Here is a 27,842-nt window from a genome sequence, read left to right on the forward strand (position 1 = left end):
AATTAACAGCAATGAAATATATATCTGAATGTGGTTGAAAAGGGAAATACTGGGTTGTATATATGGTAATACAATAAAAATCCCTGTAACCGGCACTACACACACAGTGAAACCTAAGCTAAACCAAGGACTATGGTTAATAGTACAATTGTAAAAACGTGTTTTCATCAACTGTGACAGACATGTTAATAGGGTGATATATGGGAATCCTGTATTTTATGCATGATTATTCTGTAAGCCCCCAACTTCTGTAATTAAAAACAACAACAAAAAAAAACACCTCCTAGTTTTCCCCACTAAATCTGCACCTATTTCCCAAACCCAAAACCTGTTCATCATCCATGGTTTCTTTTTCCTCACTCCCACCTCACTCATCACGACATCCTGTAGACTACTACAGCCTTCCATTCTTTTGTCTCTACAATTTTCAGTGGCCACAAAGCTGTTTCTGGAATAGACATTGGGTCCCAACACTCCTGCTTACAACTCTCAATGGCCTTCTACTAAAATGAGACTAAAAGTCAAACACCTTAGTACGGCCTGTGAGCCATTTGATCTTGTTCCTGCCAAACTCACTGACCTCAGCTCTTGCCATGCTACGCTTCACCATTTCAGCCACACTCTTTCGTTCCTCATGGATCCTCCTCATTCCTCAGATGTCACCTTTAAAATTTTCGCCTCCTCAGATAAGATTTCCAACTAATTCCCACCCTCCACCCTCAGTTCGGTTTCATGATACTTGATAGCTTCCTTCATAGCTCTTCCTTCCCTTTCTTTACAGCACAGCTTACAGAGGTTTTTCTTCTTTTGCTGATTGAACGTCTACCCTGACACACACACAGACTTAGACCTGGCACTTAGTACACTCTCAAGTATCTGTGGAAGGAACTGAACATTAGTTATCTATCTGCAGGGCTTTTCAATGAAGGACTCATCTTGGAAGGTTCCAGAAGGGAAAACTTGGCTCACAAGATGGACGCTGCAAAGAAACCTTTCAGCTAAATCTAAAATATTTTAGGTGTCTGATAATTTCCACGGCAGCCTGGGATTCTGAGGTAGGTAGAGGGTAGATGGCAATGTCATTGGGAGGTTGGGCTAGGTCACCTCAAAAGTTCTTCCAAATGTACAAGTCTACTCTGTGATTTCCAGGGATCCCATTTAGATATCACACATGCAGCAACTGCAAACTGGTGCTCTAGGGACATCATCTTAGCTTTCTTTACAGCCACAAACAAAACAAGCTCTTCTAGTTGACCTACCTCTACAGAAAAACCAATGGCAGAAGAGGGAAAGGGCCTTCAAAGGAAGTCCAGGAAAACCTGGAGGTATGATAGCAGAAGAAAATTGAGACCAGGAGATACCAGAGCTTCGAGTTTATTTAATTTTATTAAAAATGAAAACTACAGAGACAACTCAATGTACAAACAAATAAGAGAACTGGGAAATGGTTAGGTGAGAGAAACTAGATTAATATAGCAATGGTGACTGACAGTCGTGGCCATCCAACAATCCTCACTGCTCATATCCAACTCCTTGAATCCCACCAAGTCCAAAGGAAATCAAGTCATGTCACTACAGAGCAAACAGATTGTATTGACAGGGTTGTGGTCTCTTCTGTTCATAGCCTACATTTTCTCTACTCACAGTAGCTGAGAGAAACCTACAGGACAGCGTTCAGAAAAAGCCTAGGAATCCCTTAACCTGCTGCTAGGCCACAGGTGGCAGAAGCAGCCTGAACAAGGAACTCACGCCACGAGGGCAACGGTTCTCCTAATGTCCTCAAATGTCAGTTGTGTGAGATGTGCCTCGGCAGAGTACTTGGGACCTCTTACCAGGGGTATCCCAAACACAAGGAATGTGATCCAAGTTACTATTACTGAAGTAGAGACAAAGCACTTGTATGTGATAAGACTGGTGAGCAGCTGAGAAAGAAATTCTGGCAAAGGGTGCCCACCCAAGAAGGTGAGAGAAGCAGAAAATGGAACCAAAGATATAAAATACCATCAATCCAAGTTGTGGCCTTAACCTGAGAGTTCTGGGGGGGAAGCCAGGTGGTCCAACTCCACACACCCCTGCCCTACCTTCCTTCCAAGTCCACCAGCTATGGGCTCGTCTGTCTCTAAGGCACAAAGGGAACTGAGCGCTCATTTCCGACTTCCCAAACCAGGACGCATAGTTAGTTACTCTAGACGGCCCTGGGCCTCAGAACTGCTGAAGGATCATTTTCCGCTTCAGGTCATGGCTGAACTTGTTCATCCTAAAGAGTTCACTGTCATAGAAAGCAGACAGGTTGTGGATGTTGATCTGACGAGCCTAAAACGATGAAAGGTCAAGTGAGTCGACAGTGATGGTAATGATGACGCCCAGTATTTCTACAGAGCTTTGCGGTTTGGGGGCACTTTCAAACACTTGTTCCTCAGGGGTGCGAAGAGAAGCTTGGTTTCCGTCTCACAGGGGGAAAAATAAAACAGGCATTGAGAGATGGATGAAAGGTCTGGGGCTAGATGAAACGGGACTAAACCTTAGCTCTGCCAGTTACTGTGTGAACTTGGGCAAATTACTGGATGACTCGGTGCCCAATCCCTCCACTGGAAAATGGGATGACACTAACAGGAGCTACCTCACTTTGGTGGCTGTCAAGATTACAAGTACCCGAAATGTCGCCCAGCACACTGCAGGCACAAAGGTCCCACGGTGCTTGGTGACAGAGCAAGGACTTGTTTCAACCACCATGCTCGAGCCCCCAAAGATGGCCCAGACAACTCGCAAGGTCGCGAGCCTGACCACTCGCCTCCCACTCCAGGGCCATACCTTGTCCACCAAGTCCTTCTCAGGCACTTCGATCGTGTCCTGCTGGGCCCCAAAGCGGTTGCGTTGATACGTCACCTGCTCCGCCACTAACTGCTTCAGTATGAAGAGCAACAGCTCATTGTTATCGCGCCGGAATGAAAGATAGCGGGCAAAAGTCTGCAAGAGAAAAGCAACAGTGCCCCTCACTACCAAGACTCTGAAAAGCTACGACGGGATGACCAGTTCCCCGTTTCTGCCACACCTTCCTTCACCCCCTGCTCAGAGGTGCCAGACCAGGCAGGACGGCAAAGCATTTTGGGGTTCAGGCACGGATCCCTAAGAATCCCCTGGTTTGGGCCTCCTGTCCCAGGAGGCCCCTGCGCCTCAGCTCACACTCACCTTTCGCATGCTGCGCATGACACTGAACTTCTGTGTGTCGATGAAGCTCTCCAGCATCACACGGATGGCCATGTTGACATCGTCTTCTATCACGTAGTCCCGCAGGTGGATGCGTGCGTGGGCTTCTGCCATGCGGATCATGGACTCAATATGCCGTACCGTGATGGGGATGCTGCCTGTTGCCTGCAGAGAAGGACATTGTCAGGCCATCCTCGGGTAGGAAAGAGAAGCAAGGAACACGAAGAAACAGCACTTGGCAGCCTCAATCACGAATGTTCACCTGACAATCCTACTGTGCAGTTCTCAATTGACCTAAAGGGTTCACTGTCTCAAAAGATTAACTCACATTTTCCATTCCTTCTCTGAACGTGCCTGGCTTGTCACTATTACACCTGTACGTCTGCTCCCACTAGCTGACTTGTATGCATCTCAGAGGCACTGACATTTGTTGCCAGCTGTACTTGTTACTGTCATTGTAACAAAAATATTGCATAACCAAATGCAGTGTAAGAAAAGTTGCTGTTTCTATGAATACTATGTTGAATATTTTGAAAAGATAACGTTAAAAGGCAAAAAAAAGTTGCTGTTGGAGTAGGTATAGGTTGATGTACATATCTACAAGACTTCTGCACTCCAACTGCTTACAAGTTGCCTTTAAATTGTCACTTCACTATGGCTGAACCCAAACTAGAACTCAGATCGTGTGTTTGGGTGAGATTTATGCAAAGCTGATATGGTATGTAGAAAAAAGACCTTGGCCCTGTACCAACAGAGACAAATGAACATGTATTTCCCATTTCACCTAAAACTAAATGGCTAACATACCTAGGTATCATTTTTTAGGCCTTCCTGCTTTAGCACTTTTTGCATTAATTGGCTCACTAACAACCCCCAACTGCCAAGATAAAACAGCTACTATTTTTCCTTCCCTGCATGTCCTAGCCCTGCCCACCCCTTCAGGGCACCATCCATGGGGCTCTCACCATGGATTCTTTCCGGAGGTCACTGTACATCTTGGCCACCTTGTCCTGATCCATCTGGTTGAGCTTGGGGTGGACCTTCTCCTTAGCATAGATGATATACTTTCTCAGAACCTCCTGAGGCAGAGGCTCCACACCATACGTATTGGGCACGGTGGGCTCCGGGGCATTGCCGTTGACCTGCCGCTCCTCCTCCTTGTTGCTGGGGTGGTGTCTGACGTGGCTGCCCACCACAAAGCGGGCCAGCATCTCGTCCTAGGGGACAGCAGGAGGTTGTGTTGTGTGTTGTAAGGATTAAGTCTCAGTGGCCTAGATTGGAGCAGTCAGTGAGTCGGAAGAAAGGAAAAGCTGTCTATGGCTGAGAGAACAAGGTTTTTGCAATCACTTAGATCCCATACCTACTGTGTGTCAGGCACAGTGTTAGGCACAAGGACACACTGGGAAATATGACCAAGCCCTCAGGGAGCCTACTTCCTAGTGAGGGGAGAGAAGACAAAGACAGCTTGCAAAAATTAATTACTCAGAAGGCCATCTTCCATCAACATTTATCTCTAGATTTTATTATGATTGGTTTTCACATGCTTAAATGGACCTATTTATTCTTTTCATGAAACAGGAACCATATTGACTCAATGGATGATTTTGGTATTTAAATATTTTTAAGAATAAGTATAAATTAGAGACAGGGGGTTTGTTTTAATTGGATAATTATAATACAACTTTAAGCCCTCTAATCCAGCACTGTGTTCAGATTTTAAAGTAACAAGTCACACAAAATCAAATGGTTTTTGAAACCATATTTCCAACTACAATGTGCATTGTCATCATAATTTTGTATTGAAAATAATAAAAATTCAACTTCTGTAGAGTCAATCGCTTTAAAATAAAAAAGATTGTTAAAACCTGTTACGGCTGACAACTACAAAAAAAATTAATTACTGTACAGAGATAACAGGTGATAAGAAAAATGGGATGTAGTGCCCCCTTGAGGAGCCTGTGGAGAATGCAGGGGTATTCGCCTACCCCACCTCCATGGTTGCTAACATGACCACAGACATAGGGGACTGGTGGTTTGATGGGTTGAGCCCTCTACCATAAGTTTTACCCTTAGGAAGACGGTTGCTGCAAAGGAGAGGCTAGGCCTCCCTATATTTGTGCCTAAGAGTCTCCTCCTGAATGCCTCTTTGTTGCTCAGATGTGGCCCTCTCTCTCTGGCTAAGCCAACTTGAAAGGTGAAATCACTGCCCTCCCTCCTACGTGGGATCAGACACCCAGGGGAGTGAATCTCCCTGGCAACGTGGAATATGACTCCCGGGGAGGAATGTAGACCCGGCATCGTGGGACGGAGAACATCTTCTTGACCAAAAGGGGGATGTGAAAGGAAATGAAATAAGCTTCAGTGGCAGAGAGATTCCTAAACGAGCCGAGAGATCACTCTGGTGGGCACTCTTACGCACACTTTAGACAACCCTTTTTAGGTTCTAAAGAATTGGGGTAGCTGGTGGTGGATACCTGAAACTATCAAACTACAACCCAGAACCCATGAATCTCGAAGACAGTTGTATAAAAATGTAGCTTATGAGGGGTGACAATGGGATTGGGAAAGCCATAAGGACCAAACTCCACTTTGTCTAGTTTATGGATGGATGTGTAGAAAAGTAGGGGAAGGAAAGAAACAGACAAAGGTACCCAGTGTTCTTTTTTACTTCAATTGCTCTTTTTCACTCTAATTATTATTCTTGTTATTTTTGTGTGTGTGCTAATGAAGGTGTCAGGGATTGATTTAGGTGATGAATGTACAACTATGTAATGGTACTGTAAACAATCGAAAGTACAATTTGTTTTGTATGACTGCGTGGTATGTGAATATATCTCAATAAAATGATGATAAAAAAAAATAAGCAATGAAAGTGTGAAACTAAAAAAGGGGGACAGGATGAGATAGGGTAATGAGGTTACTTACATTTTTCAAATGAAATTAAAGATAAAAAAATTAGAAAGATTAATGTTTCATTAGCTTCATATATAAATCAAATATAAGCCCTGCATTGTCATATAATTGGGACTATAAAAGGTTAGGGTTTACTTTTTGAGCATCCCTTTTAAGTTGAAAAAAAAATGTGGTCATGATTTTCATTAATTGGAAGTGCCCTATTATATTTTCCCAGATAGCTTGGGATATACGTTAACACTAGTGGAAAAACTGCTATGGCCTCAACAAGGATTCCACAATTTGATGCTAAGTAAAATCAACAACTAATTATGCTATTATACTGACATACATAAAATTTAGAATGAAAAGTAAGTTTTGCATGACTTTATCAAAAATACTGAACTTATTTTGCTATCTGTGAGTATAGTAGCTTCATTTAAAGTCACATTTATTGAGTTTCAGGGTAATCAAATGCAGATCTAAAGACCGTTCAGATTGCCATATAAATTATATTCTACTTAGAAAGCTGAAAATAAAAAAATCTGCTGTGAACTATGATGTGGTGTTCTGGAGTGGTGTGGTATAGTATAATGTGGATTCTAGGGTCACTGTATGGATTTGCCTGCCTTTCTACTTGTTGGCTGTCTGACTTTGGGCAAGGTATTTAGATTCGCTGAGTCTCAATTTCCTAGTCTGTAAACAGGGGACAGTGATGAAACCTACTTGGGATTGTTTTGGCGATTGAATGAGAGGGTGTATGTAAATGCTTAATAAAATTCCCTGTACAAGTGTTAAAAAAAAAAAAAAAAAAAGAAAAAAAGAAAAATGGGGCAATGGGATAGAGGGACTGAGAAGACTACTCTAGGTAAGACTATCAAAGTCCCTCTGAAGGAGCCATCTGAACTGGACGAGGATAAGATAGATGACAATGGAGGAGAAGAGCATTCTGGGAAGAGGAAATAGCAAGTTCAAAGCCCCAGGGCTTGGCATTTTGCTGCAGGCCAAGTGAAGGAAACAAGAGAGCACTTACAGATAAAGTCGGAGACGGGCAATGGATAGGTCACAGAAGGCCTTGTAGATCAGGGGAGGACTTCTGATTGTCCCCTAATTACCGTGGAAACTACTAGCAGGTTGTTAAGGAAGAGTGGCAAGATCTGACTTATGCTTTCAAAAGATGGAGAAAGGCCTAAAAGGTCACGAGTGTGGAAGACAGGAAACCAATCACCAGACGACTGTAGCACTTTAGGGAAGAGACAGAGAAGCGTGGACTCGAGTGGTGGCAGAGAAACAGCGAGAGTGGTTAGGTTCAGGAAATAATGTGGACGTGGGACCGACAGGATTTGATGACAGGGGTGCTGGTGAAGGAAAAGAGGACTGAAGATGATTTTTAGATACGAGAGGAGACAAAGGGAACAAGACTATGCAAAGGACACTACTGGTCTGAGCCGCGACTCCCAGCCTCCCTGTGCCCACAAGTCCCAGCACTGCTACGCAGTTCCAAGCCTCACTCGAGGTCCCCAGAACTTTGTGCCAAGAACACCTGGGACATGGGCACTACGAACCTGGACCGGATCCACCGTGTCCCTCACCACACACAGGACGTCGAAGCGGGAAATGATGGGCTCCGTGAGGTCCACATTTTCTGAGAAGGTCAGTGAGGGGTCATAGCGCCCTCCTGTAATACAAAGGGAACTCTTCTTTAGAGTTCATCACAGTTCCCTGCCAGATTCTCTCTTCTTAACCTTCTGAAAGTTCTTTCCAACCCCAAGAGGCTTCAATAGTTGGAAAAGGGAAGAAATATGCCAGATGCGCTACCCCTACTACTCATCAGATATTCTGGACAGGAGACGGACAAAGGCTTTATCCCCAGCAATTGTCCAAAACAGCCTTTAAGCAGAAAGCTAAACAGCTTCCCAGGGAGGAAAAACCAAGAATAAGATGTGTGACAGTGCCTGGGCTCTCTAAATCACTTCCTGGCTGAGACCAACAACCAACTCTATCCCAGCTTAGAAAATGCTCTAAAACTTTCCTGCCATGTCTACCAAGAAAAAAAAATTCCAAGTTCTGAGAACATGCCTCAACAAAAAACCCAGGTGTCTCCCAGTCCTACTTTCACTTTTTCTCTCTCTAGCAAGAAATGTAGAAGAGAGGAACATTTTCTTTTGATCATTTACTATCTCAGATTTGCAGCTAGGACTCCCCCACCTCTGGAAACTGGAAGAGGAGGCTCTCGTGAGCTCCTGCTTCACAGAGATGAGACCTCTGGGTCTTCTCCCCCTTTGACAGGCCCCAAGCCCCTCCTCTGAAGTGCCTGGTCTATACCTATGGGGTTGGCGGCAGCAATGACAGTGCAGCGAGCCTGCAGGGAGGTGACGATACCGGCCTTTGAAATGGAGATGCTCTGTTGTTCCATAGCCTCATGGATGCTGGTTCTGTCCTGGTCGTTCATCTGCAAGACATTCAGAGGTCTATCTCCTGGCCTGATTCTTGGCCCTACCACTTTCTCGGATCCCAGACTCTTTCCCCACTGAGAGCTAAGTGGATGCACTGTGCATCCCATCAGTCTTGTGGCCCAGAGACCCACCTTGTCGAATTCATCAATTAGACACACTCCTCGGTCAGCCAGCACCAGGGCCCCAGCTTCCAGGGTCCACTCCCTACTGACCGGGTGCCGCTGCACATACGCCGTGAGGCCCACGGCTGAAGCCCCCTGGCCTGTGGTGAAGATGGCTCGGCTAGACACTTTCTCGATGTATTTGAGGAACTGCGACTTAGCTGTGCCAGGATCGCCACACAGCAGCACATTGATATCACCTCGCACCTTGTGCTTACCGCCTGGAGGAGACAGATGGGAATTCAGGGAATGGGAAAGAAAAAGGCAGCGAGGGGTACAGGAGTTAGCTGAATTCTCACCACCAGTTTCTCAACCTGTTTCTCAGGAATGGCGAAGGGATGCTGTCTAAAAGGTATGTAACACCCTGCGATGGCAATGCTACTTCTGAGCAGGCACTTACCCCAGAGAAACACTTGCACAGGTGTACACAGAAGCAGCGACAAAAATGTTCATTGCAAACATCAAAAACTGGAAATAATGTAAATGTTTTCCAAATAGAATAGCTAAGTAAACTACTTTACATGGAATATTATACAATAACTTAAAAGAATGAAATTGCTCTGCATGCATTAATATGAATAGATGTCAGACATGCTAGTGAGTGGGAAAAACAGTGGATAATATGTATATGGATATTGCTTATCATATGTGCAGGGAAAACTTTTAAAAATATAAATATGTGTATGTATGTCTTGAAGAGCAGTAGTTTTCTATAGAAATATATGTGTAAGCATATACATAAAGGCCACTACACAGATCTGGAAGTATACACACCAAACCTAACAGGTAGGTGACTGGGGCTGGATATGGTGGTCAGTGGTGACTTTAGCTTATCTGTGACTTCTAAAGATTTTAAAAAGAGGATGTAACAGAAATATAAAAATCCACGAATTGTATTTGTGGTTAAAATTTAGTATTTTCAAAGACAAAATGTAAAATAAAGAGAAGCAAAGAAGAATTTGCTCAAATCACCAGCTGTGGAGGAGGTGGCAATAGACACTGCACCACGGCACCCAGAACACCCACCGTGTCATGACTCTGTGACCCTTCCCCCCCTACGGTGACCTAGTCCCCAAGCATACTGCCATTCTTCCCAGATACGCGATGCTTTAAACACAGTCCATCCTAATCCATCACCCAGAAGGCTGGCTCCCCAAAGAGAAACCTACAAAAAGCCCTGCAGAGGAAGAGGGGGCCTGGCGCCCACCACAGCTCACCTGGGTTTTTGGGCTCCCCTCCGAACAGAGCCAGGGCCAGGCCTCTCTTGATGTCTTCGTGCCCATAGATGGAAGGAGCAATGCTGGCAAAGATCTGAGAAGAGTGAGGGAGAGGCAGCGAGCATGGCCAAGTGGATCTGACACTCAGAGTAGGTGGCCGCCCTTGTGCCCGGATCACAGCAGATGGAAGCCCCTGGTGTCACCACGCCCTGCTGTCAAGCCCTGGTCTGGGAAGATGCTCTGGGACCACTGACTTTTCCTGAGCATAAGCAAACTTCAGTGTTGAAAGGAATCTCGGTCCAGCCTATCTTGCCATTTTTCAAAGAACTTTACCAACACAACAGCCCAAGAGCAGAAGCGGGTCCAGAACGAGGCCTGTGAGACGGTGCGATACTTGGGGAGAGAGCAGGCTTTGGTGACAGGAGGCCCGGGCTTACGGTCCTGCCTTAGCCTGTTCTGGTTCTGTAACCTTTCTGAGCCTCAGTTTCCTCCTATGTGAAAGGGAGATATTGACAGCCAGCTCACCGAAGCGAGTGAGCTCTAAGTGAGAGTGCTTTATTCAAGTCCCTGGCTCAGGACAGGGGTAGGAGGAACACAGCACATCTCCAAGATGCAGCCATAAGGAAGTCAAGTAATTTCTACTGCTGAGTCACTGAAATGTTTTTCTATTTAAATATGTGTGTGTGTGTGTTCTATGTGTGTGTCCTGGTCACTCGTAAAGCTGTTCACCTTAACAGCAGATTAAACATCAGGCCATCATCATGCCATTTCAGACTGACCTTCCCTATTAGCACCCAGCCCTCATTTCTCCAAGTGAAATCAAGGAACCTCAGAAATCATCCTCTCCAACTGAACTGGTGCATTGTCTGAGCATGCAGAGGAGTAACTGGCACTGAGCACTAAGTATTAAGTGGAAGGCAGCCAGGTGGACAAGGAAAGGAAAAAGGTCTTCAAGGCAGGTAAAACAGCAGGTATCAAGGCATGAAAGTGTGGCAGAATTTATAAGTTTGGACTACTACAATTAGTTCAGGAAGTCTGGAGAACAAAGCTATACATGGGAATAGCCTTGTCAAATGTCCCGTCAAAGTCCAGGCATGCTGCATCTACAACCTTCAGATCTTCACCCAATCCCCTCTGAGACCAGCTTGGTGAATCAGTGGCTGAAAATCACAGCAGGGGGAAAGTGTTACGAGTGTCACCGGAGCACACTGCTCCTCTGACATGTCAGGCACATGTGCAGAGAAGCTGATGCACATAAAGAAACAGGAAGCCCAGCTGCTTAGGGACAGGCTGGAGTCCACCTACCCATCTGGCTCAAGAACTCCTTTGGGCTTCTGAAAAAGTGCCACTGTACCAGCACTAATTTTCTTTTGGAGGTGGTAAGGGTAGAAGAATGGGAAGCAAAGAATCTTTGGTCATAGCTTTCTTTTCCTGTGTGATTGCTTTCACAGCACTTAAAACCGCACGAAATGAATTCTATTGTTGGGAATCAGTAAAATACCCACACCATGACAGACTCACCCACCACTGTACTCCAGAACTTAGCCCTAGAAGCTATTCAAAGGAAGCTGTGATGGCTAAACTGAAGTTCTTGTCCTCCTGAGGCTGGTGGAAACAAGAGCAGCATAAGAACACCTGCTTGGCCTTCCTGTGGGAACCCCAAATCTTGGCAGACTAGGAAACATGGCCCGATTCAATCTTCAAATGTAGAGCTGGGGAAGAAGTGGTACTAGCATCTCCCAAGCATTTCCAGAGCTTTTCTAAATAATGACAACGTAAAAATAAAAAACCCACACCTCTATGGTCATACGGTTACTGTACCTGAGACTTGTAAACAATGTTCATTAATTTTCTGATTTATCTCAACAATGGAAAGAATCAGAATTTGGGGGTCGGGGAGAAAGAAGGACAAGAACAAACAGGCAAGAATCCAGACAAATCCTGAGTGCAAAGCTTCTTTGAGCTTGCAAGCACCAGTTGCTTAATTTCTACTGGGTTACTATCCGATTAAGCAGCAGCTTCTCACAGTGAACACAAACAGCACACTACTGATAAAAGGGATTTGAGACATAAATCTGCTTTGCTTACTTTGAAAAGATGCCTCAAGGGCTAGAGAAAGAAACAGAATAGACCGTGCACATGCAGGAATATTAACTAGCAATATAAATACACATTAAGAAACCAGCTAGTGAGTGCAAAGGTCAAGGGGGAACAAAGAAGGGACAATCACAACCGAGCTAAAGAGGAAGGAGGGATGGAGAGGCTCCGTGTGCTTCAAGGGAAGGTGGGTTTGAGGAACAGATGCAGCCTGGATGCAGCTTTTCCCTTATTCAATCTTTCATTCATTCAAATATTCACCGAGTGCCTCCCCTGGCCAGGTTCTGGAGACAGAGGTGAACAAATCAGAAATGGACCCTGCTCTCAGGAAGTTGAAAATTTGTTGTCAACAAATCGTTGGAACCTGAAATGTATGTTGCCCTGATGGACTGTTTCTATAGGAGCAGAAGACAAGGGCAAAAGCGAGAGCTAAACTGCATTAGAAACTAAATAGAAAGTTAAGAGTTTGAGAAGAGGGTTAAAAGAAAGGAAGGAAGAGAGAGAGAGAGAGAGAGAGAGAGAGAGAGAGGGAGGGAGGGAGGGAGGGAAGGAAAAAGGTAGAAGGAAGCAAGGGAGAGAGGAATGAAGGGAAGGAGAAAGGGGGAAGGAAGGAAAGGAGGGAGTGAGGGGAGAAAACAATGAGCTTGAGAATAAGACCTGGGAGGTTGGAGCCTGAGTGATAGAAATGGCAGAGGATTTTATGAAGAGAAATTTAACAATACATCTGCAATATAAATTCTTGTCTCCCTATCCTTCAGTTAAAAATGTCTACATTTTTTTTTTAAACCTCCACTAAGACGGCCTTTTTACTAGGTGAATTACTTTTGCTAAGAGTTTGATACAAGGGAAGACCACCCATACCTACTGTTACACCTTCATTTCAATTTCCAGCCCTGCTTGACATGCTCTGATGAAAAAGAGGACTCTTATTTAATCCTCCTAACAGCCCTGCCCTAAGCAGCTTCTTTTCTCCCTGTCCTTTAGGCTCAGAGAGAGATCATCCAAGTTACCGAATTACCTAGTGAGAACATGGCAGAGCTAGAGCTGGAGCTGCCAATCCCTGATGCTAAAGTTTATGCTCTTTTCCTTACAGTACAGTTATCTCCCCATCAGGGCAAGTTTACTGAGCTTCACGCTGGGGAATTACATGAATAAGAAAGAATCCCGGGAATCAAGACTGAGGTACTGAGGCAGTCTGGGGAACAAGCTGCAGTTTGGGCAGCAAGCCCTGGGGTGCCCACAACATCCCAGAGAGCTTCCCTCACCCCCTCCTCACAGGAGCTCGGCAGTCCCCAGCCCAGGCTTCCACTTGCCTTCTCCCCAATCTGCTGATCCTTGGAGAGGCTGGTGATCATTTTCACGTCCTCGTCGGTCAGCTCTCCCACGGCGACCTTATTGTCCTTCTTGGCCACGTGGTTGGCCAGGATGACAGTGGCAAAGACGGGAAAGCCATTGGCGGTGTTGAGCGAGCCATCGTAGTTGTTGTGGTAGATGCCAGTCAACTCCTAGGGAGAGGGAAGGGGGTAAGTGGCCAGAGGCTCTAACCAAGGGCTTAGAAAGGGGAGCTGCACCCAGGGGTATAAATCCCCCTGGCAAAGTGGAATACGACTCCCGGGGAGGAATCTGGACCCGGCAATGTGGAATGGAGAACATCTTCTTGACCAAAAGGGAGATGTGAAAGGAAATGAAATAAGCTTCAGTGGCACAGAGATTGCAAAAGGAGCCGAGAGGTCACTCTGGTGGGCACTCTTATGCACAATTTAGACAACCCTTTTTAGGTTCTAGTGAATTGGAGTAGCTAGCAGTAAATACCTGAAACTATCAAACTACAACCCAGAACCCTTGAATCTTGAAGACGATTGTAAAACAATGTAGCTTATGAGGGGTGACAATGGGATTGGGAAAGCCAAGTGGATCACACTCCCCTTTGTCCAGTGTATGGATGGGTGAGCAGAAAAACGGGGGCAAAAAAAAAAAAAAAAAGGAACCCAGTGTTCCTTTTTATTTTAATTGTTCTTTTTCACTTTAATTTTTATTCTTATTACTTTTGTGTGTGTGGTAATGAAAATGTTCAAAAATTAATTTTGGTGATGGATGCACAAGTATATGGTGGTACTGTGAACAACTGATTGTATGCTTTGTATGACTGCATGGTATGTGAATATATCTCAATAAAATTGAATTATTAAAAAAAAAAAAGAGAGAGAAAGGGGAGCTGGGCCCCACCACCCAATTTCATCTATTCCAAGTTCTCTGTACTAGAGTGTAACCAACATGAGAAACTCAGGAGAGCCAAAGGAAAACTACTCCCAAACCCAACACTCCACTCGGCCAATCCATTTATGAGGAAAAGTTCTTTGCCCCAGTCATTCAAGAACTGAGCCAATCCCCGAAACTCCCCCAGTACTAGCCAACCCAACCCCCTGGCCACAGCTACTCTGACCAATTTCCTAGAAAACCCGGCTCCCTCCTGGCCTGCTCACAGCCACTTACTATCTCGTCTCCTGGCTTGCAGCTGTCCACCAGATCGGCAAGGAGAATGGCATCCTTGGAGCGGGGCAGCCGGCCAGCCGCCACTTTGCCGGGACTCTCCTGAATTCGGATGCGCTGGTAGTTCTGATAGATGGTCTGCACAGGACAAGGTAGACAATTATAGGAGTCCTTTCCTGGGGGGCAAAGACGGGCTGTGCAGCCACCCTCTGATCTTTTCAAAGCACTGACTATGATTGTGTCACCTGATCTTGAACACAGCCCCCAGAAGAAGGAGAGCAGGCAGTATTATTTCCATGTGCCAACGGGGAAGTGGAGAACCAAAGATGGTTATGACACAGCACAACAGTGGACAGTCCTTGCTGCCGTCACCATCCTTCTGGTAGACCTTTTCACTACTGGAAGTCAACAGGTATGATAAGGCCATCTATTATACAGACTAGAGCTGAGCAGTTAGGAGTATTGATGCTGGAACTAGGCTGCCTAAGCTCAAATCCCAGCTGTCTCTTAAGCTGTGTAATCTTGGGGCACTTGACTTTGTCTCTGTGTCTTCTCTGCAGAACGGGGATCATACCGAAACTACAACCTCACAGAGAGGATGAAGCTGAGTAATACACATCAAGCACTTAAAGCAATGCCTGACAAAAATACAAAGTTACAGCGAGCATCAGCTCTTATTGTTAAGGATTCTGGGCCAGCATTGTGCCATGCAGGTTACTATCCATTATTTCATTTATTGTCTACAAGAGACAAAATGACACAGCACTTAAAAGCATAAGCTCTGGGTCTAAGGCCAGAGTTCTAATCTTTTCAGCCACTTCCTGGCTCCGTGACCTCAGTGACCTCCCCCAATCACTACTCAAAAAAGCAGTTTATCTAAAAAATGGAGTCATTGGCAGTATCTGCCCTAGAGGGCTGTGACAGATTAAGTCATACATGACCCATCACCTGGTTGGTGGAAAGTACTCAACAAATCTTAGCTACAGTAGTAATTCTCTATTAAGTAATCTCTCACATTCCCTGGGAGCAGAGCCTGAATGAAACAAGGACTCCTGCATAAAAAAACCAACTGAGGTGCCTGTGAAGCTGGAACCTGTGAAGGAGTAAGGGAACTGGGACAGGGCAAGGAGAGAAGCTGGGCCGAGACATGGGCTCAGCTGACCTTGAGCCTTGAGGCTGGAGGCAAGGAGGCCCGGGACCTTCAAATCAGTCAGTCCCTGGCTGTGAGCTGCCAGAGGCCTAACCTCCCAGAAGCTTCCTGGCAAGATGGGTCCAGCCAGGGCCACCCTCAGAAGTGTAGAGCTGTGAGGAGACAACAGCTGACACTCTGGCTGGTAAAGCAGGACAGGGCATCTGGGCATCCACCACAGAATTACGATCACACCCATTTTACAGACAAGGATGTCTGAGTGCAAAGTCTCAGGGCCACGTTGATGGTTTTAGAGCACAGAGGGTCATTAGGCCAGGTCTCTTGAATATGGTACAGCCGAGTTTAAAGTGGGTATGATAATCCAGGGGTCCCTAACAAAAGGCCCTCAAGCGCCAGGCAGGCACCAGAACCAAGTTGAGACAAGAGGGCTGGATGGACTGCTGACATGCCCTGGGTGGGCGGTGGTGCTGTGGCCAGCTGCCGAGCACGTGCCCAGCCATAGGGGGTGGCCGGAGAAGCAGCAGCCCGGGTTGTGCCAGGCCTTCCAGTTTTTTCAAAGAGGCCGTACGCTTGGGACATTTTAAACAGAACAGCAGATTTTTCAATGCTGGCTCTAATTCTTGAGATTTTTCGATACCATGTGGGCCAAACTAAACACAATGGCCAGATCGACGTGGGTCTTCACCAATCCCAGCCTGCTTAACGTCGTGGCCTGTGCCTGTCTTCTGAAGGGCTGTGCCCTGCCTCTCCTGCAACAGGAAAGACAGCCAGCAGCAGTGGGCATGTGCACTCTCACCTCTTCCATGTTGACTTCGAAGGGGCCCACCGACTGGCACTCGGGACAGGAGCCTGGCTTCACCTCCTGGTTCTGAGACTGACAAAAAGGGCCCAGGACGAAGTTACACTTGTTGCAGTTGTACTTGACCATGCTGAGCTGGGGCAGGACGCCTGTGCAGCTGGTCACCACCCCGCTGGTGCGGATCAGCTGGTTCAGGTGCAGCTGCCTGCAGAAAAAGGGGCTGTTGGAGGCCTGGACCCACGTTCCCCCTGTGGGGTCAGGGTTCCACACAAGGGTATTCCAACACCAGATCCTGAGAAAGTGGGGCACAGTGTGCCCCTCACCCCAACAACCTGGACTAACCAGATCCAACCCATGGCCCCCCTGGCCCAACCCAGAACAAATCCTGGGAAAAGGGCTCCTGTTGGCTGCACCCCACCCTGCCCACAACCTTGCCACTCTCCACCGAAGCTTTCTGGAATGATGGCTGAACCATGACACTGCTGGAACCTTCCCAAGCCCCCTTCAACCCACCCGGGACCTCTTGCCCTCGCCCCCACCTCAGCGAGCGCAGCTCCTCCACCAGCGGCAGATGGGAGATGCGGACGTGGATGTGGCTGGCGATGCGGTCGTACTTGGGGTACATGGCCAGCACCACCTCCAGGGCAGCCTCATCGAAGATCTGCAGCAGCTCAGCTGGTGCCTCTGGCAGGAAGTAGGCCAGGACATGCTCCCTGGCGGCCAGGTCCTCGTAGTTCACCACCAGGCTCTCACGGTTTTCTGCAAGGGGGCATGGTGGGAGGAAAAACCCAGTGTCAGGCACGGGGCTGGGGCCAGGGGAGCAATTTCCTTCTTGCAAAAATGTCTAGGTGAGATAGAAGTGTCACCAACCCAAGACTCTGAGTAGGAAAGCCCAGCTCTTACTTCTCAGCCTGCTCCATTCTGGCTATGGGACTCAGATAAGCCATATATCCTGAGCCTCAGTTTCTCACTCTGCGAAATGGGTGTGTCATACAGTTTACAAAGGTGCTAGGGGATAAGGTGAATTAATGTACCAAGTGCCCACTGCACCAGGGGCTGCAAACTCAAACTGCCTACAGGGGCCAGGAAGGAAGTGCATAGTAAACTCCATCAAATACAAGATGAAAAAGAGCAGAAGGGACTGTAGAGAACCAAGACGCACACGACCCCTTTTAACATCCATTACTGTCATGTAAAACTATGAGTTTAATGTTGTGACTTGTGGATGAAAGTCGTCATCCCGATTTTTATACAAAATGTGCTGCTGTTTCAACACGTCAAAAAGCACTTCTAAGGGCCAGATGTGGTCTCCAAACAGCTGGCTGGGGGGTCCTAGGGTGGACACTTGACCCTCTCTGTAAAAGGTCTAAAGAACAGAAGTCTTAGGTCTCAGCTCCCAGCTCCTGTCTAGCTATGGTCATACTCTTCCCTGCCCTTCAATTCCCTAGTAAATGAGCCATTCCAAGGCCAAAGGGAACACCCCCACCGCGGAAGGATCTGGCAGGGCAGGGAGCACCTTTGCACATGTCGCTGATGCGCTCTTTGAAGACGTTGTGGCCGTGGCCGTCCACATGGGTGCGCAGGAAGTTCTTGAATCGGTGGTGGATCTCCAGCCGGGGGCCGGCCATGCTCACCCACTCACGCACGGAGTGGCCCTTCAGGTCCTCCAGGTTCTCAATGCTCTCGATCATCTCCTCGTCCTCCTCGCCCTCCTCCGTGGCCCGCTCCACCTGGCGGCGCTTCCGAGTTGGCCGCTCCTCATCCTCCTCGTCGCTGTCTGGGGAGGCAAAGAAAACCAGAGTGCAGAGTCCTTCCTGGCACCTGCTCTGCCTTCCTCGCTCTCCCTCCCAACCCCCTCAGGTTCCAGAAGCCAGGACCAGCCCCTTGCGGGGGCGCAGGCACTTGCACCTACCGTACAGGAGCCCGCGGCGCATGCGGCCCAGGCCGCGGCCAGCCTCCCGGTCACGCTGCCGCATGGCCCGCTCTGCTGCCTCCCTCTGACTGGCGGTCAGCTCCTCGACGTCCTCATCGTCCAGAGCCAGGCCCTCGGCCTCGTAGGTGTCCAGCTCTGGGATGGCCCGGTAATCCCTGAGAGAGAGCCAATGCAGATAGCGGTTAGCACCAAAATAAATCCACCCAGAACAGGACCTGCTCCAAAAGGCTCAGGATCACCAGGCTGGGCAGAATGCAAAAGGCTGAAAAAAAGAGTAGCCTCCAACACCACTTAAAAAAAAGAAACGGAATTGGGGAAGAATCACAAAGCTATCGGGCCAGAGAAGCCTTCAGGTAGCCAAATCCCTACTTCCTCCACAGAGCAGGAATTCTCCCTGCATGTCTCTGACGATGTCATCATCAAACAACTTGATACCCTGGAAGGTCATCTATTTATAATCAGCCAAACCAGCCTCTCTGAAACATCCAACCACTGTCCCAATCCTCTGGAGCTACTGCAAGACCTTCATATAATCATTTTTCTTACATGATCGTCTTTCAGGTAGCTGAAGGGAAATAATGCCTTAACAAGGAACCCATTGAGAGAAATTGTTGCTTTCCTTCCAAAAATTCTGGGAGGTGGACATTATCACACTAACCAAAAGATGTGGGAAACAGGCTTCAGAAGGTGATGTGATTTCTGGCAAGTCACTCAGCAAATCGTGTGCCCTTTCACTGATACCATGCTGCCTCCCTGTCCAAAATGCTGTAGAATTCTCCCCCTTTTCAGGTAAGTGATCATTGCTAAACTGCTACTACTTTTTGCAGTAAATTCTGTCAAACTACTCTCTGAAAACAAGCAACCCCACACTGCTGAAGCCAGAAATGGAATCCAAAATCAAGGCTGATATGGTTCAGAATTCTTAAATGTTCTTAGGGAAAAGGTTAACTGTCTGACCTTTCAAGGATTCTAAGCCACATGAAATGCCCTCAGTAAAAATATAATTAGTCCATTAAAAAAACAAAAAAACAAACTGATAAATTGGACTTTACCAAAAATCAAAAGGTTGCATTTCAAATGACACCGTAAGAAAATAAAGACAAGCCACAGATTAGGGAGAAAATATTTCAAACCACCTATCTGATAAAGGAACTCATGTCCATAATATGTAAACAAAACAAAAAACAATGCTTTCAACTCAATAACGAAAAGTCAACTCAAGAAAAAACGGGCAAAGGATCTGAAGGGATATTTCTCCAAATACATACAAATAACCGATAAGCAAATGAAAGGATGCTCAACATCATTAGTCATTAGAGAAATGCAAACCGAATGTGGTAGGAGATACCACGTCATACCCACTAGGATGGCTAGAATCAAAGAGAAAATAAGTGTTGGTGAGGAGGTGGAGGACAGGAACCGTCACACACTGCTTATGGGAATGTAAAATGGTTTAACTGCTTTGGAAAACAGTTTGGTAGTTCCTCAAAAGATTAAACTGTTACCATCTGATTCAGGTACATAGCCTAGAGGTATGTAGCCAAGAGAAATGAGAACACACATTTACACAGACTTGCAGGCAAATATCCACATCATTATTCATTAATAGTCAAAAAATGGAAGCAACCCCAATGGCCATCAATCGATCAACAGATAAGCAAAATATAGCACACCCACATAACAGAAGAGTATTCAGCAATAAAAATAAATGAAGTACTGACATGTTACAAGGATAAATCTTGAAAATTGCACTAAGTGAAAGAAGCCAGTCACAAAAGACCACATACTGTATGATTGTTTGTATGAAATGTCCAAAACTGGCAGATCTATAGGGACAGAAAGTAGATTAGTGGTTACCTGGACTAGGGGTGGGGGATTAACTGTAGAAAACCACAAGGGATCTTGTTGGGATGATGGAAAAATGTTCTAACACTGGATGGTGCTGATGGCAGAACAACTCAGCAATGAATTGAACACTTACAAGGGTGAATTTTATAACATATGCTATAGTGCAATAAAGTTGTTTAAACACACACACACACTCAAAACCTAATTTGAAGTAGTCAACCCTCAGATAACTCTATCCAGAAGCTCTCATTCTCCATGAATCACTGAAGCAAAACAGAAGCAAAGAGAAGGGTCAGGACAGAGCAGGTGGGGAAGGGGCATCCTGCCTGCGCAACTCCGCAGCCCAGAACACCAAAGCCACTCACACCCTATGCCCAGTCTCTGGGTCCAGGACTGATTTCTCCAAAGACTCCTTATTCCTTTCTATAGGCTGGCCAGTACCAAACACATACTTGTATTAGGTATATAGGTTAGCATTTAAAACAAAAACCCTATATGGCCAAAGTATCCATGAAACTCCCAGGCACACAAACAGGCTTTCTGCACACAAACCTATCTGTTGAGTCCAAGGCCTCAAATACCTCTCCATGCCATCTCCGATAAGCTCTTCTCCATCCTCTTCTTCCTCCAGGGGCCCCTCTGTGCCTAGCAGCCCCTCGGACTCGTCCTCAAAGGGAGGAAGGTCCCGGCCAGGGCTGGAGGTCAGGGCATCGGTGTGCCGGGAGCTTCGGCCGGGGCTAGAGGTGAGAGGATCCACGTTTCGCCGACGCTGGGCCGGGCTGGATGCCACAGTGAAGGACTCAGATGATTCCTGCAGAGAAACTGCTGTGTCAAAGACTGGTGAGGTGAGGGCTGACCTAGCTTCGTTTGTGCATAAGGGGCGACACTCCCCTTCCATCTCATCTCCAGCCAGTCTCCCCTGCCACCAGTCCCAGTGACCCTGTCCTCAAACACACCAAACCCCTGCCAGCCTCAGGACCTTCGTACTTGCTGTTCCCTCTGCCTGGAACGTTCTCCTCTGAGTTCTCCTGGCCACTGGCTCCTCAATATCCAGGACCCAGTTCAAATATCACTTCCCTGGGGAATCACTGAGGTATGCCATTTACTTGCCCAGGTATTGTCTATTTTCTCCTTCTTAAGTATGCATCCTACCCATCAGGGCCACTACAAGGTGCAAGGCACTGTGATAGGTGGCGGGCAACAAGAGCGACCCAAACATGTCAGGTCTGGAATTTACAGACTGACGGGGACGGACAGTAAAACAACTACAACACAATTTATCCGTCTGGTGTCTGGCCAGGCATACAGATGGCGCCCAATAAGCACGCGAGGAAGGAGTTAAAGGAAGGGACGCGAGCGGGCCGGGCTCGACTAGGGGGGCCCAGCGCTCCCAGACTGGTTCGGGGGAGGGGGACAGTTGCGGGGTCCCCTTGCCTTTACATCCCGCAAGAGGGGAGGAAAGGAGAGAATAGGGCTCCCAACCTCGGCCCGGACCACCGGACCCCGCAGAGGACGTGAAGCGGAGCAGGAGCAGGGCGCGGGTCGGAGGACCCGCACGCCCACACCCGGCTCTGCCCAGCCCGTGCAAACGTGGAAGCCTCGCACGGACCGCCCGCTCCGCGCCGCCGCGTCCCGGTTCGCTCACCGCCATCGCAGCACCGCGTTCCCCTCCGCTCTTCCTGCTGCCTCCAGGTTTCGCGCGAAAAGTGGCTCACGTGACCCACCAGAGCCCGGGAAGCGTCATGAATAATGAACACGGCGTCATGACGTCATTCCCGTCCCGCCGGCGCGGGCGAGGGACGGGCCAGTGATTCCGGCCCCGCCCACGCCGGACTGGTGGCCCCGCCTCCCCGCCACGTTCCTGGTGCCCGCTGAGCTCGCCCGACTCACAACGTTTTGGCAAGTGGAGCTGGAGCTGGGCACAAGAGAGGACCTTGGTCAAGTTATGGCCATTTTATAGAACAGGCAACTGGGGCTCAGAGCGTTTAGATCCCTTCAACAGAAGCTTGTTTATATGGCCTTACTGTCTTAAGAGCGGACAGTTTCAACTTTTCTGAAAGTTCTAAAGCTAAATATTTCCAACACGGAAAAGAGCCCCGGTATCTAGTAAGTACCATCCTCCCCAAGGGGGGTAAAGATGCAGGGAGGACGTTCCAAGTAGAAAGAACGTTATATGCAAAGAGGTAAGCCTGAGACAGCCTGAAAGCTTGGAGTTTCTGGAAGGGACAAGACTTGAGGTCTGAGTTCCCGGGTCTCGCAAGTGTTGCCAAGGAAATGTGAATTTTATCACCAGGACGATAGAAAGCCACAAAAGGGTTTAGAGCAATGTGGGCATAAACCAGCTAGAAAATCCCCCTCAGGCTGCCACAGGGGGATTTGGATCAGATTGGAGGGTGACAAATGAGGGAGGAAGCTGCTGTTTACTCCTCTAATAACAGGCAGCTCCTGGCTAGGTGAGCCGAGGCTGGGCTGAATTTCAGCCCCCTTGGCCAGGAGCTTCTGTGTGGTGAACAAGCTGCTCTGGATGGGACCCTGGCCCAGGGTAGGGGCAGGAGAGATGGTGAGTACTGGGAATATCCCAGAGAAGTTTAGAAGGTGATTGAGGACAGCCAAAGGGAGGGATGCAGGATGGCACTAGGATTCTAGCCCAGGAGAATAGGTGGATGAGACTCTGTCTCTGAGATGAGGAACTCAGGAGGAAGATAAGCTAATTGGGGGAATTGGGGGTGTGCCAGTTTGAAAGTATTATGTCCCCCAAAACGCCATTATCTTTGATGTAATCTTGTGTGGGCAGATGTATTAGTGTTGATTAGATTGTAATTCTTTGAGTGTTTCCATGGAGATGTGACCCACTCAGCTGTGGATGATGACTCTGATTGGATAGTTTCCGTGGAGGTGTGGCCCCGCCCATTCAGTATGGGCCTTGATTAGTTTACTAGAGTACCATATAAGCTCAGACAGAAGGAGCGAGCTTGCTACAGCCAAGAGGGACACTTTGAAGAGCGCACAGGAGCTCACAGCTAGTTGGAGCTGAGACAGACATTTTGGAGAATGCCATTTTGAAACGCAACCTGGGAGCAAGCAGACACCAGCCACGTGCCTTCCAAGCTAACAGAGGTTTTCTGGATGCCAATGGCCTTTCTCCAGTGAAGGTACCCTTTGTTGACGGACATTTTATGGCCTTAAGACTGTAGCTGTGTAACCAAATAAACCCCAGTCCATTTCTGGTGTTTTGCATCCCAGCAGCATTAGCAAACTAGAACAGAGGGATAAGTTGTTTTCTGGTTGTGTTCCACATGGGTCCTGAATGGACATATCCAGGAAGCCATTGGCTGTTCAGGGCTGGGGTTCAAGAGAGAGTTAGGACTAAAGTTGTCGATGGCTTGAGAATGAGTGCAGTGAGGAGAGAAGAAGACCTAGGACTGGGACCCAAGAAACCCCAACAGTAATAGATACTGTTTTAGTTTCCTGGGCTGATAAAAGCAGATACCATGAAATGGGTTGGCTTAAACAATAAGAATTTATTAGCTTACAGTTTTCAGTTCAAAGAAATGTCCAAATCAAGGCACCATCAAGCTGATGCTTTTTTCCTGAAGACTGGCTGCTGGTGATCCTTGGCTTCTCTGCCACATGGCAAGACACATGGCAGCATCTGCTGGTCTCTTCCTTCTCTTTCAGGTTTTGTTGCTTTTCAGCTTCTTGCTTCCATGGTTTTCTCTTTATATATATATATATATATTCCCTTTATAAAGGACTCTGGTAATAAGAGTAAGATCCATCCTGAATGAGGTGGGTCATACCTTAATTGAAGTAGCCTCATCAAAAAGTCCCACTTAACAATGAGTTCACACCCACAGAATGGATTAGATGTAAAAATATGTTTTTCTGGGGTACCAGCAGCTTTAAACCACTACAGTTATCAACAAAGAATGCTGGGAAGGAACTGCCAAAGGAGCTGTTGAGGGAAAAGCTAGAAAAGAGATGGTGAATGGGATTGTATTAGTTATCTGTTGCTTGGTAACAAATTATCCCAAAATTTGGCAGCTTAAGACAATTAGGGTTTGTTTTCTCAAGTTTCTGTGGATTAAGGATCTGCGCACAGCTTAACTGAGCACACTGCCATAATGTTTCTCACCAAGCCACAATCAAGTTGTTGGCTGGAGCTGCTATCTCATCTGAAGGCTCAACAGCAGGAGGATTCACTTCCCAGCTCACACGTGTGACAGGATTCACTTCCTTGTAAGCTATTGAACTGAGGGTCTCTGTTCCACACTGGCTATTGGGTGTGGCCTCCCTTAGTTCCTTGTCATGTGGTGTCTACAATGTGGCAGCTGGGTAGGGGGCAGATCGTGGTCACCATGCAGGCTGTGCTAAAGGGTTGGGACTTAATTCTACAGGTATCAGAAAATGTTAGAAAATTTGGGCAGGGACGCAGCAGGGTTAGAATTGCATTTAAGAAGAATCACTTTGGTCAGAAATGGGCAGATGAATGGGTGGTGGAGGAGCCTGGAGGCTGGTGGTGTCATCATTCAGACAAGAAAGACGGAATGCAACCTAAGCTAGGGTGAGGACAATGGGGACAGGGGCGTGACCAACACTGTTGTCTGCCTACAGAATTGGTTAAGGTGCTGTTACAAGAAGACCAAAAGAAATGTTTATTTCATTCTCATGTACTAGGTCAGAGGGAGGTGGAGTTGGTGGGTGGGTGGCTCTCCTGCATGTCATTCAGGAACCCAGGTTCTCTCCGTGTTGTCACTCCCCCTCAATTGCATTGCTCAGACACATCAGTGTTCCAGCTCTGAAAAGGGAAAGTCCAGAAGCCCAGGACACACAATTTTCTTTAACAAGAATGGCAGTAAGGGCCCCCATTATTTCTGCCCCTGGTCCATTTGTGAGCATTTAGCCAATGACCATCTCTGTCATTGAGGGAGGTGGGGCAATGCATTCTGTAACTGGCTGGCTGTGTGCCTAACTTCAACTCTTTTAGGACTGGAGGCAGCAGAAGGATTTTGATGCAAAACCAGAAGTCTCCACCACACTCATCTGAGTGCTATCCCTTCTTCCCTGTCACCAGAATCCTGAGTTTGCTTGGGCAGCTCTGGGGGATGAATGAGGATTGGCCTAAGCCTCTCACATCAAAAAGTCTTCCTCCTTGTTGCACCCTCTTCCACTGAGGAGAAAAAACATTTACAGAAAACTCCAGCCACTTTCCTGTTAGGTTTCCTTGCCAGCACTGGAGTATGGGTCCACCGTAGATAATCCCTGCCAAAGAAAGAGACAATTTCCACTGCCTGCCCCACTTGCTTCCTTCTCAGGGTTCTGCTGCTCTCATGTGAAGATGTGATGCTGGTGCCTGTGCAGCCCTCCTGTGACTGTGAGGGGAGAGTCACCAACACATCAAAGATGGCACATCTGGGCAATCACTTGAATTGGATCCTTGAAGACTCCACTGACCTACCAAACCCATTCAGCCTCTGGATGACTTCAGTGAAGAACAAATGTCCCTGTGGTTAAACCACTGCTCGTTGGATTTTTCTGTTACTTGCAGCTGAATACATCCTAACTCAAAATGGGGAGGGATTTATTTCAAAGTGGCATGGGTAGGACTTCTAACTGATTGGATTGAAAAGGATGCAGGTGGTTTGGGAGAATGAGTTCAGGCTAACTAGTGGGGACTGTGTACTAGGATGGGTTCAACTCTCCTGGAAGCTTCCCCTCTGTGCCCAGATGAAGTTGTGTTTTAGGTGAGAGCTTGATGCCAGGGTCACTAGATGAGGTTCCTCCCTGACTTTGCAATTTACAATTTCAACAGCCTCCACTTCAGTGTCCTCTTCCATCATAACTCACTGCTCATAACTCACTGCTGGCTGGAGTGACTGGGAGGATTAATGAGACAATGTGCAAGAAATGTCTTAAATACCTGTGAGGAAATGCCTCCAGGTTTTCAAACTGAAGACATTGGTGTCCCGCCTCAGGAATTTTGGCTGCTGCCTTACTTCCACTGACTAACCAGTTACTCTAATGAATGCTTTGGTGTGCCACTTAAATCACCTTAGGTCTGAGGCACTTATCCCTCTCTGATACATAGAGCATCTCCTACCTGACCAAGGATTGACCATGCCCCTACCCCCCTCCTCAGGAAACCCTCCCTGTAACTCCCTGGAAGCCCGCCAAACTTTAGCTGCTGGGTAGGTTTGGATGTATTATGTCCCCAAAATGCCACGTTCTTTAATGCAATCTTGTGGGGGCAGATATATTATTGTTGATTAGGTTAGAATCCTTGGCCTGTTTCCATGGAGATGTGAGTCAATCAACTGTGAGTGAACAGTTTGATTGGATTATTTCCATGGAGATATGGATCCCACCCATTCAGGGTGGGTCTTGATTTAATCACTGGAGTCCTATAAAAGAGCTAACAAATGGAAGAACCTCAGAGCAGCTGAGAGTGACATTTTGGAGGCGGCCCTTGAAGGCAGACTTTTGCTGACGCTTTTGAGATACTAGCCCAGAGTTTGCTCCAGAGAAGCTAAGAGAGGACAAAATACCCCAAGAGCAACATTTTGAAGAATGCACAGAAGCTGAGATAGGAGCTAGAACACAACCTGGGATCAGCACAGGCCAGCCACATGCCTTCCCAGCTGACAGAGGTTTTCCAGACGTCATTGGCCTTCCTTCAGTGGAGGTATACTCATGTTGACATCTTAGCTTGGACATTTTCATGGCCCTCAGACTGTGACTTTGTAACCAAATAAATCCCTATTGTAAGAGCCAATCCATTTCTGGTATTTTGCACAATGGCAGCATTAGCAAACCGGAACAGCTGCCATAACCTTAGATGCTGCCAGCCCCTAGTGCATCTTGTTTTGAAAAAGGAGCACATATCCAGATGTTTCCCCAAACCTGCATGCAAGTTTCTGGCATTCAGCCTCCTTAATCCACACCCCACACCCCACTCAGCCTTGTATAATCTAAAGAGCAGTTCCCATAGGTGCAGACATATTTGAGTGAACTTCTTGCCACTTCAATGTCCATTGCGATGTAGCTGCAGTCCTCTCTGAGTTCCCCTAATGCCTGCTTAAGGATTGATCACCCTGCTGTTTAGTGCCTATTTCTTCAGAATCTCAACAAGTCCCACTCTGGGGCAGGTTAAGGACAATCCCAGCTGGGTCTCCCCCTCTTTCTTCTTTCCAGGTAAGTCCTGTTTCTGGTTCAGCTGGACGCAGCAATCCTTTAACTGCCGGGAGTATTGGCTGGTGATGGCTCTCAGTTGAGTACCTCTTCAGGAATTGTCCTCAGTAGAAGGCACCTCAACAGAAGGTTCTGTCGCCTCCCCAGGGGCAGCTGCATCCAATGATTGGTCAATGGGGCAAACAAAGGCCTCAATTCAGAACAGTCTGGAGGGCGATCGCAAGCTGACCATGGGATGAGCTGAGGCCTTTGTTGCAATGAGGACCTCTGGACACACAGAGCCTATTGCAGGGGCGTTGTACTAGGTTGAATAGACCCCCTCCCCCCCCGAAGTTCATGTCCACTTTGAACCTGCAAATGTGACCTCATTTGGAAATAGGGTCTTTGCAGATGCAATCAAGTTA

At 47.3% G+C, this 27,842-nt stretch overlaps 1 protein-coding gene across 2 annotated transcripts; it reads right to left on the bottom strand.

The window, feature by feature from the left end:
• Positions 1-1,358: 1,358 nt before the first annotated feature.
• MCM2 (minichromosome maintenance complex component 2) lies at positions 1,359-21,983 on the bottom strand. Of its 2 annotated transcripts, XM_037803333.1 has the most exons (16): positions 21,896-21,983; positions 20,832-21,061; positions 18,382-18,557; positions 17,986-18,246; positions 17,009-17,228; positions 16,467-16,674; positions 14,524-14,658; positions 13,344-13,535; positions 9,934-10,027; positions 8,687-8,937; positions 8,425-8,551; positions 7,665-7,777; positions 4,173-4,424; positions 3,190-3,372; positions 2,812-2,967; positions 1,359-2,313 (listed from the first exon to the last, which is right to left on the bottom strand). In XM_037803333.1, the coding sequence occupies exons 1-16, from the start codon at positions 21,899-21,901 to the stop codon at positions 2,203-2,205; spliced, it is 2,715 nt and encodes a 904-aa protein (XP_037659261.1). In that variant the 5' UTR covers positions 21,902-21,983; the 3' UTR covers positions 1,359-2,202. The 2 variants fall into 2 exon arrangements, with proteins under 2 accessions (XP_037659261.1, XP_037659264.1); XM_037803336.1 differs by lacking the exon at positions 21,896-21,983 and having other exon boundaries at positions 20,803-20,908.
• Positions 21,984-27,842: the final 5,859 nt, after the last annotated feature.

The sequence above is a fragment of the Choloepus didactylus genome, chromosome 1, assembly GCF_015220235.1.
Source record: "Choloepus didactylus isolate mChoDid1 chromosome 1, mChoDid1.pri, whole genome shotgun sequence".
NCBI lineage: Eukaryota > Metazoa > Chordata > Mammalia > Pilosa > Megalonychidae > Choloepus > Choloepus didactylus.

Bases quoted from the DNA above. Each gene is read 5' to 3' on its own strand.
- MCM2 (XM_037803333.1), bottom strand. The intron at 14,659-16,466 runs GTGAGAGTGCAC...TGTCCTGTGCAG, and splicing joins TCGAAGTCAACATGGAAGAG to ACCATCTATCAGAACTACCA. The intron at 8,552-8,686 runs GTGGGTCTCTGG...AATGTCTTGCAG, and splicing joins TAATTGATGAATTCGACAAG to ATGAACGACCAGGACAGAAC.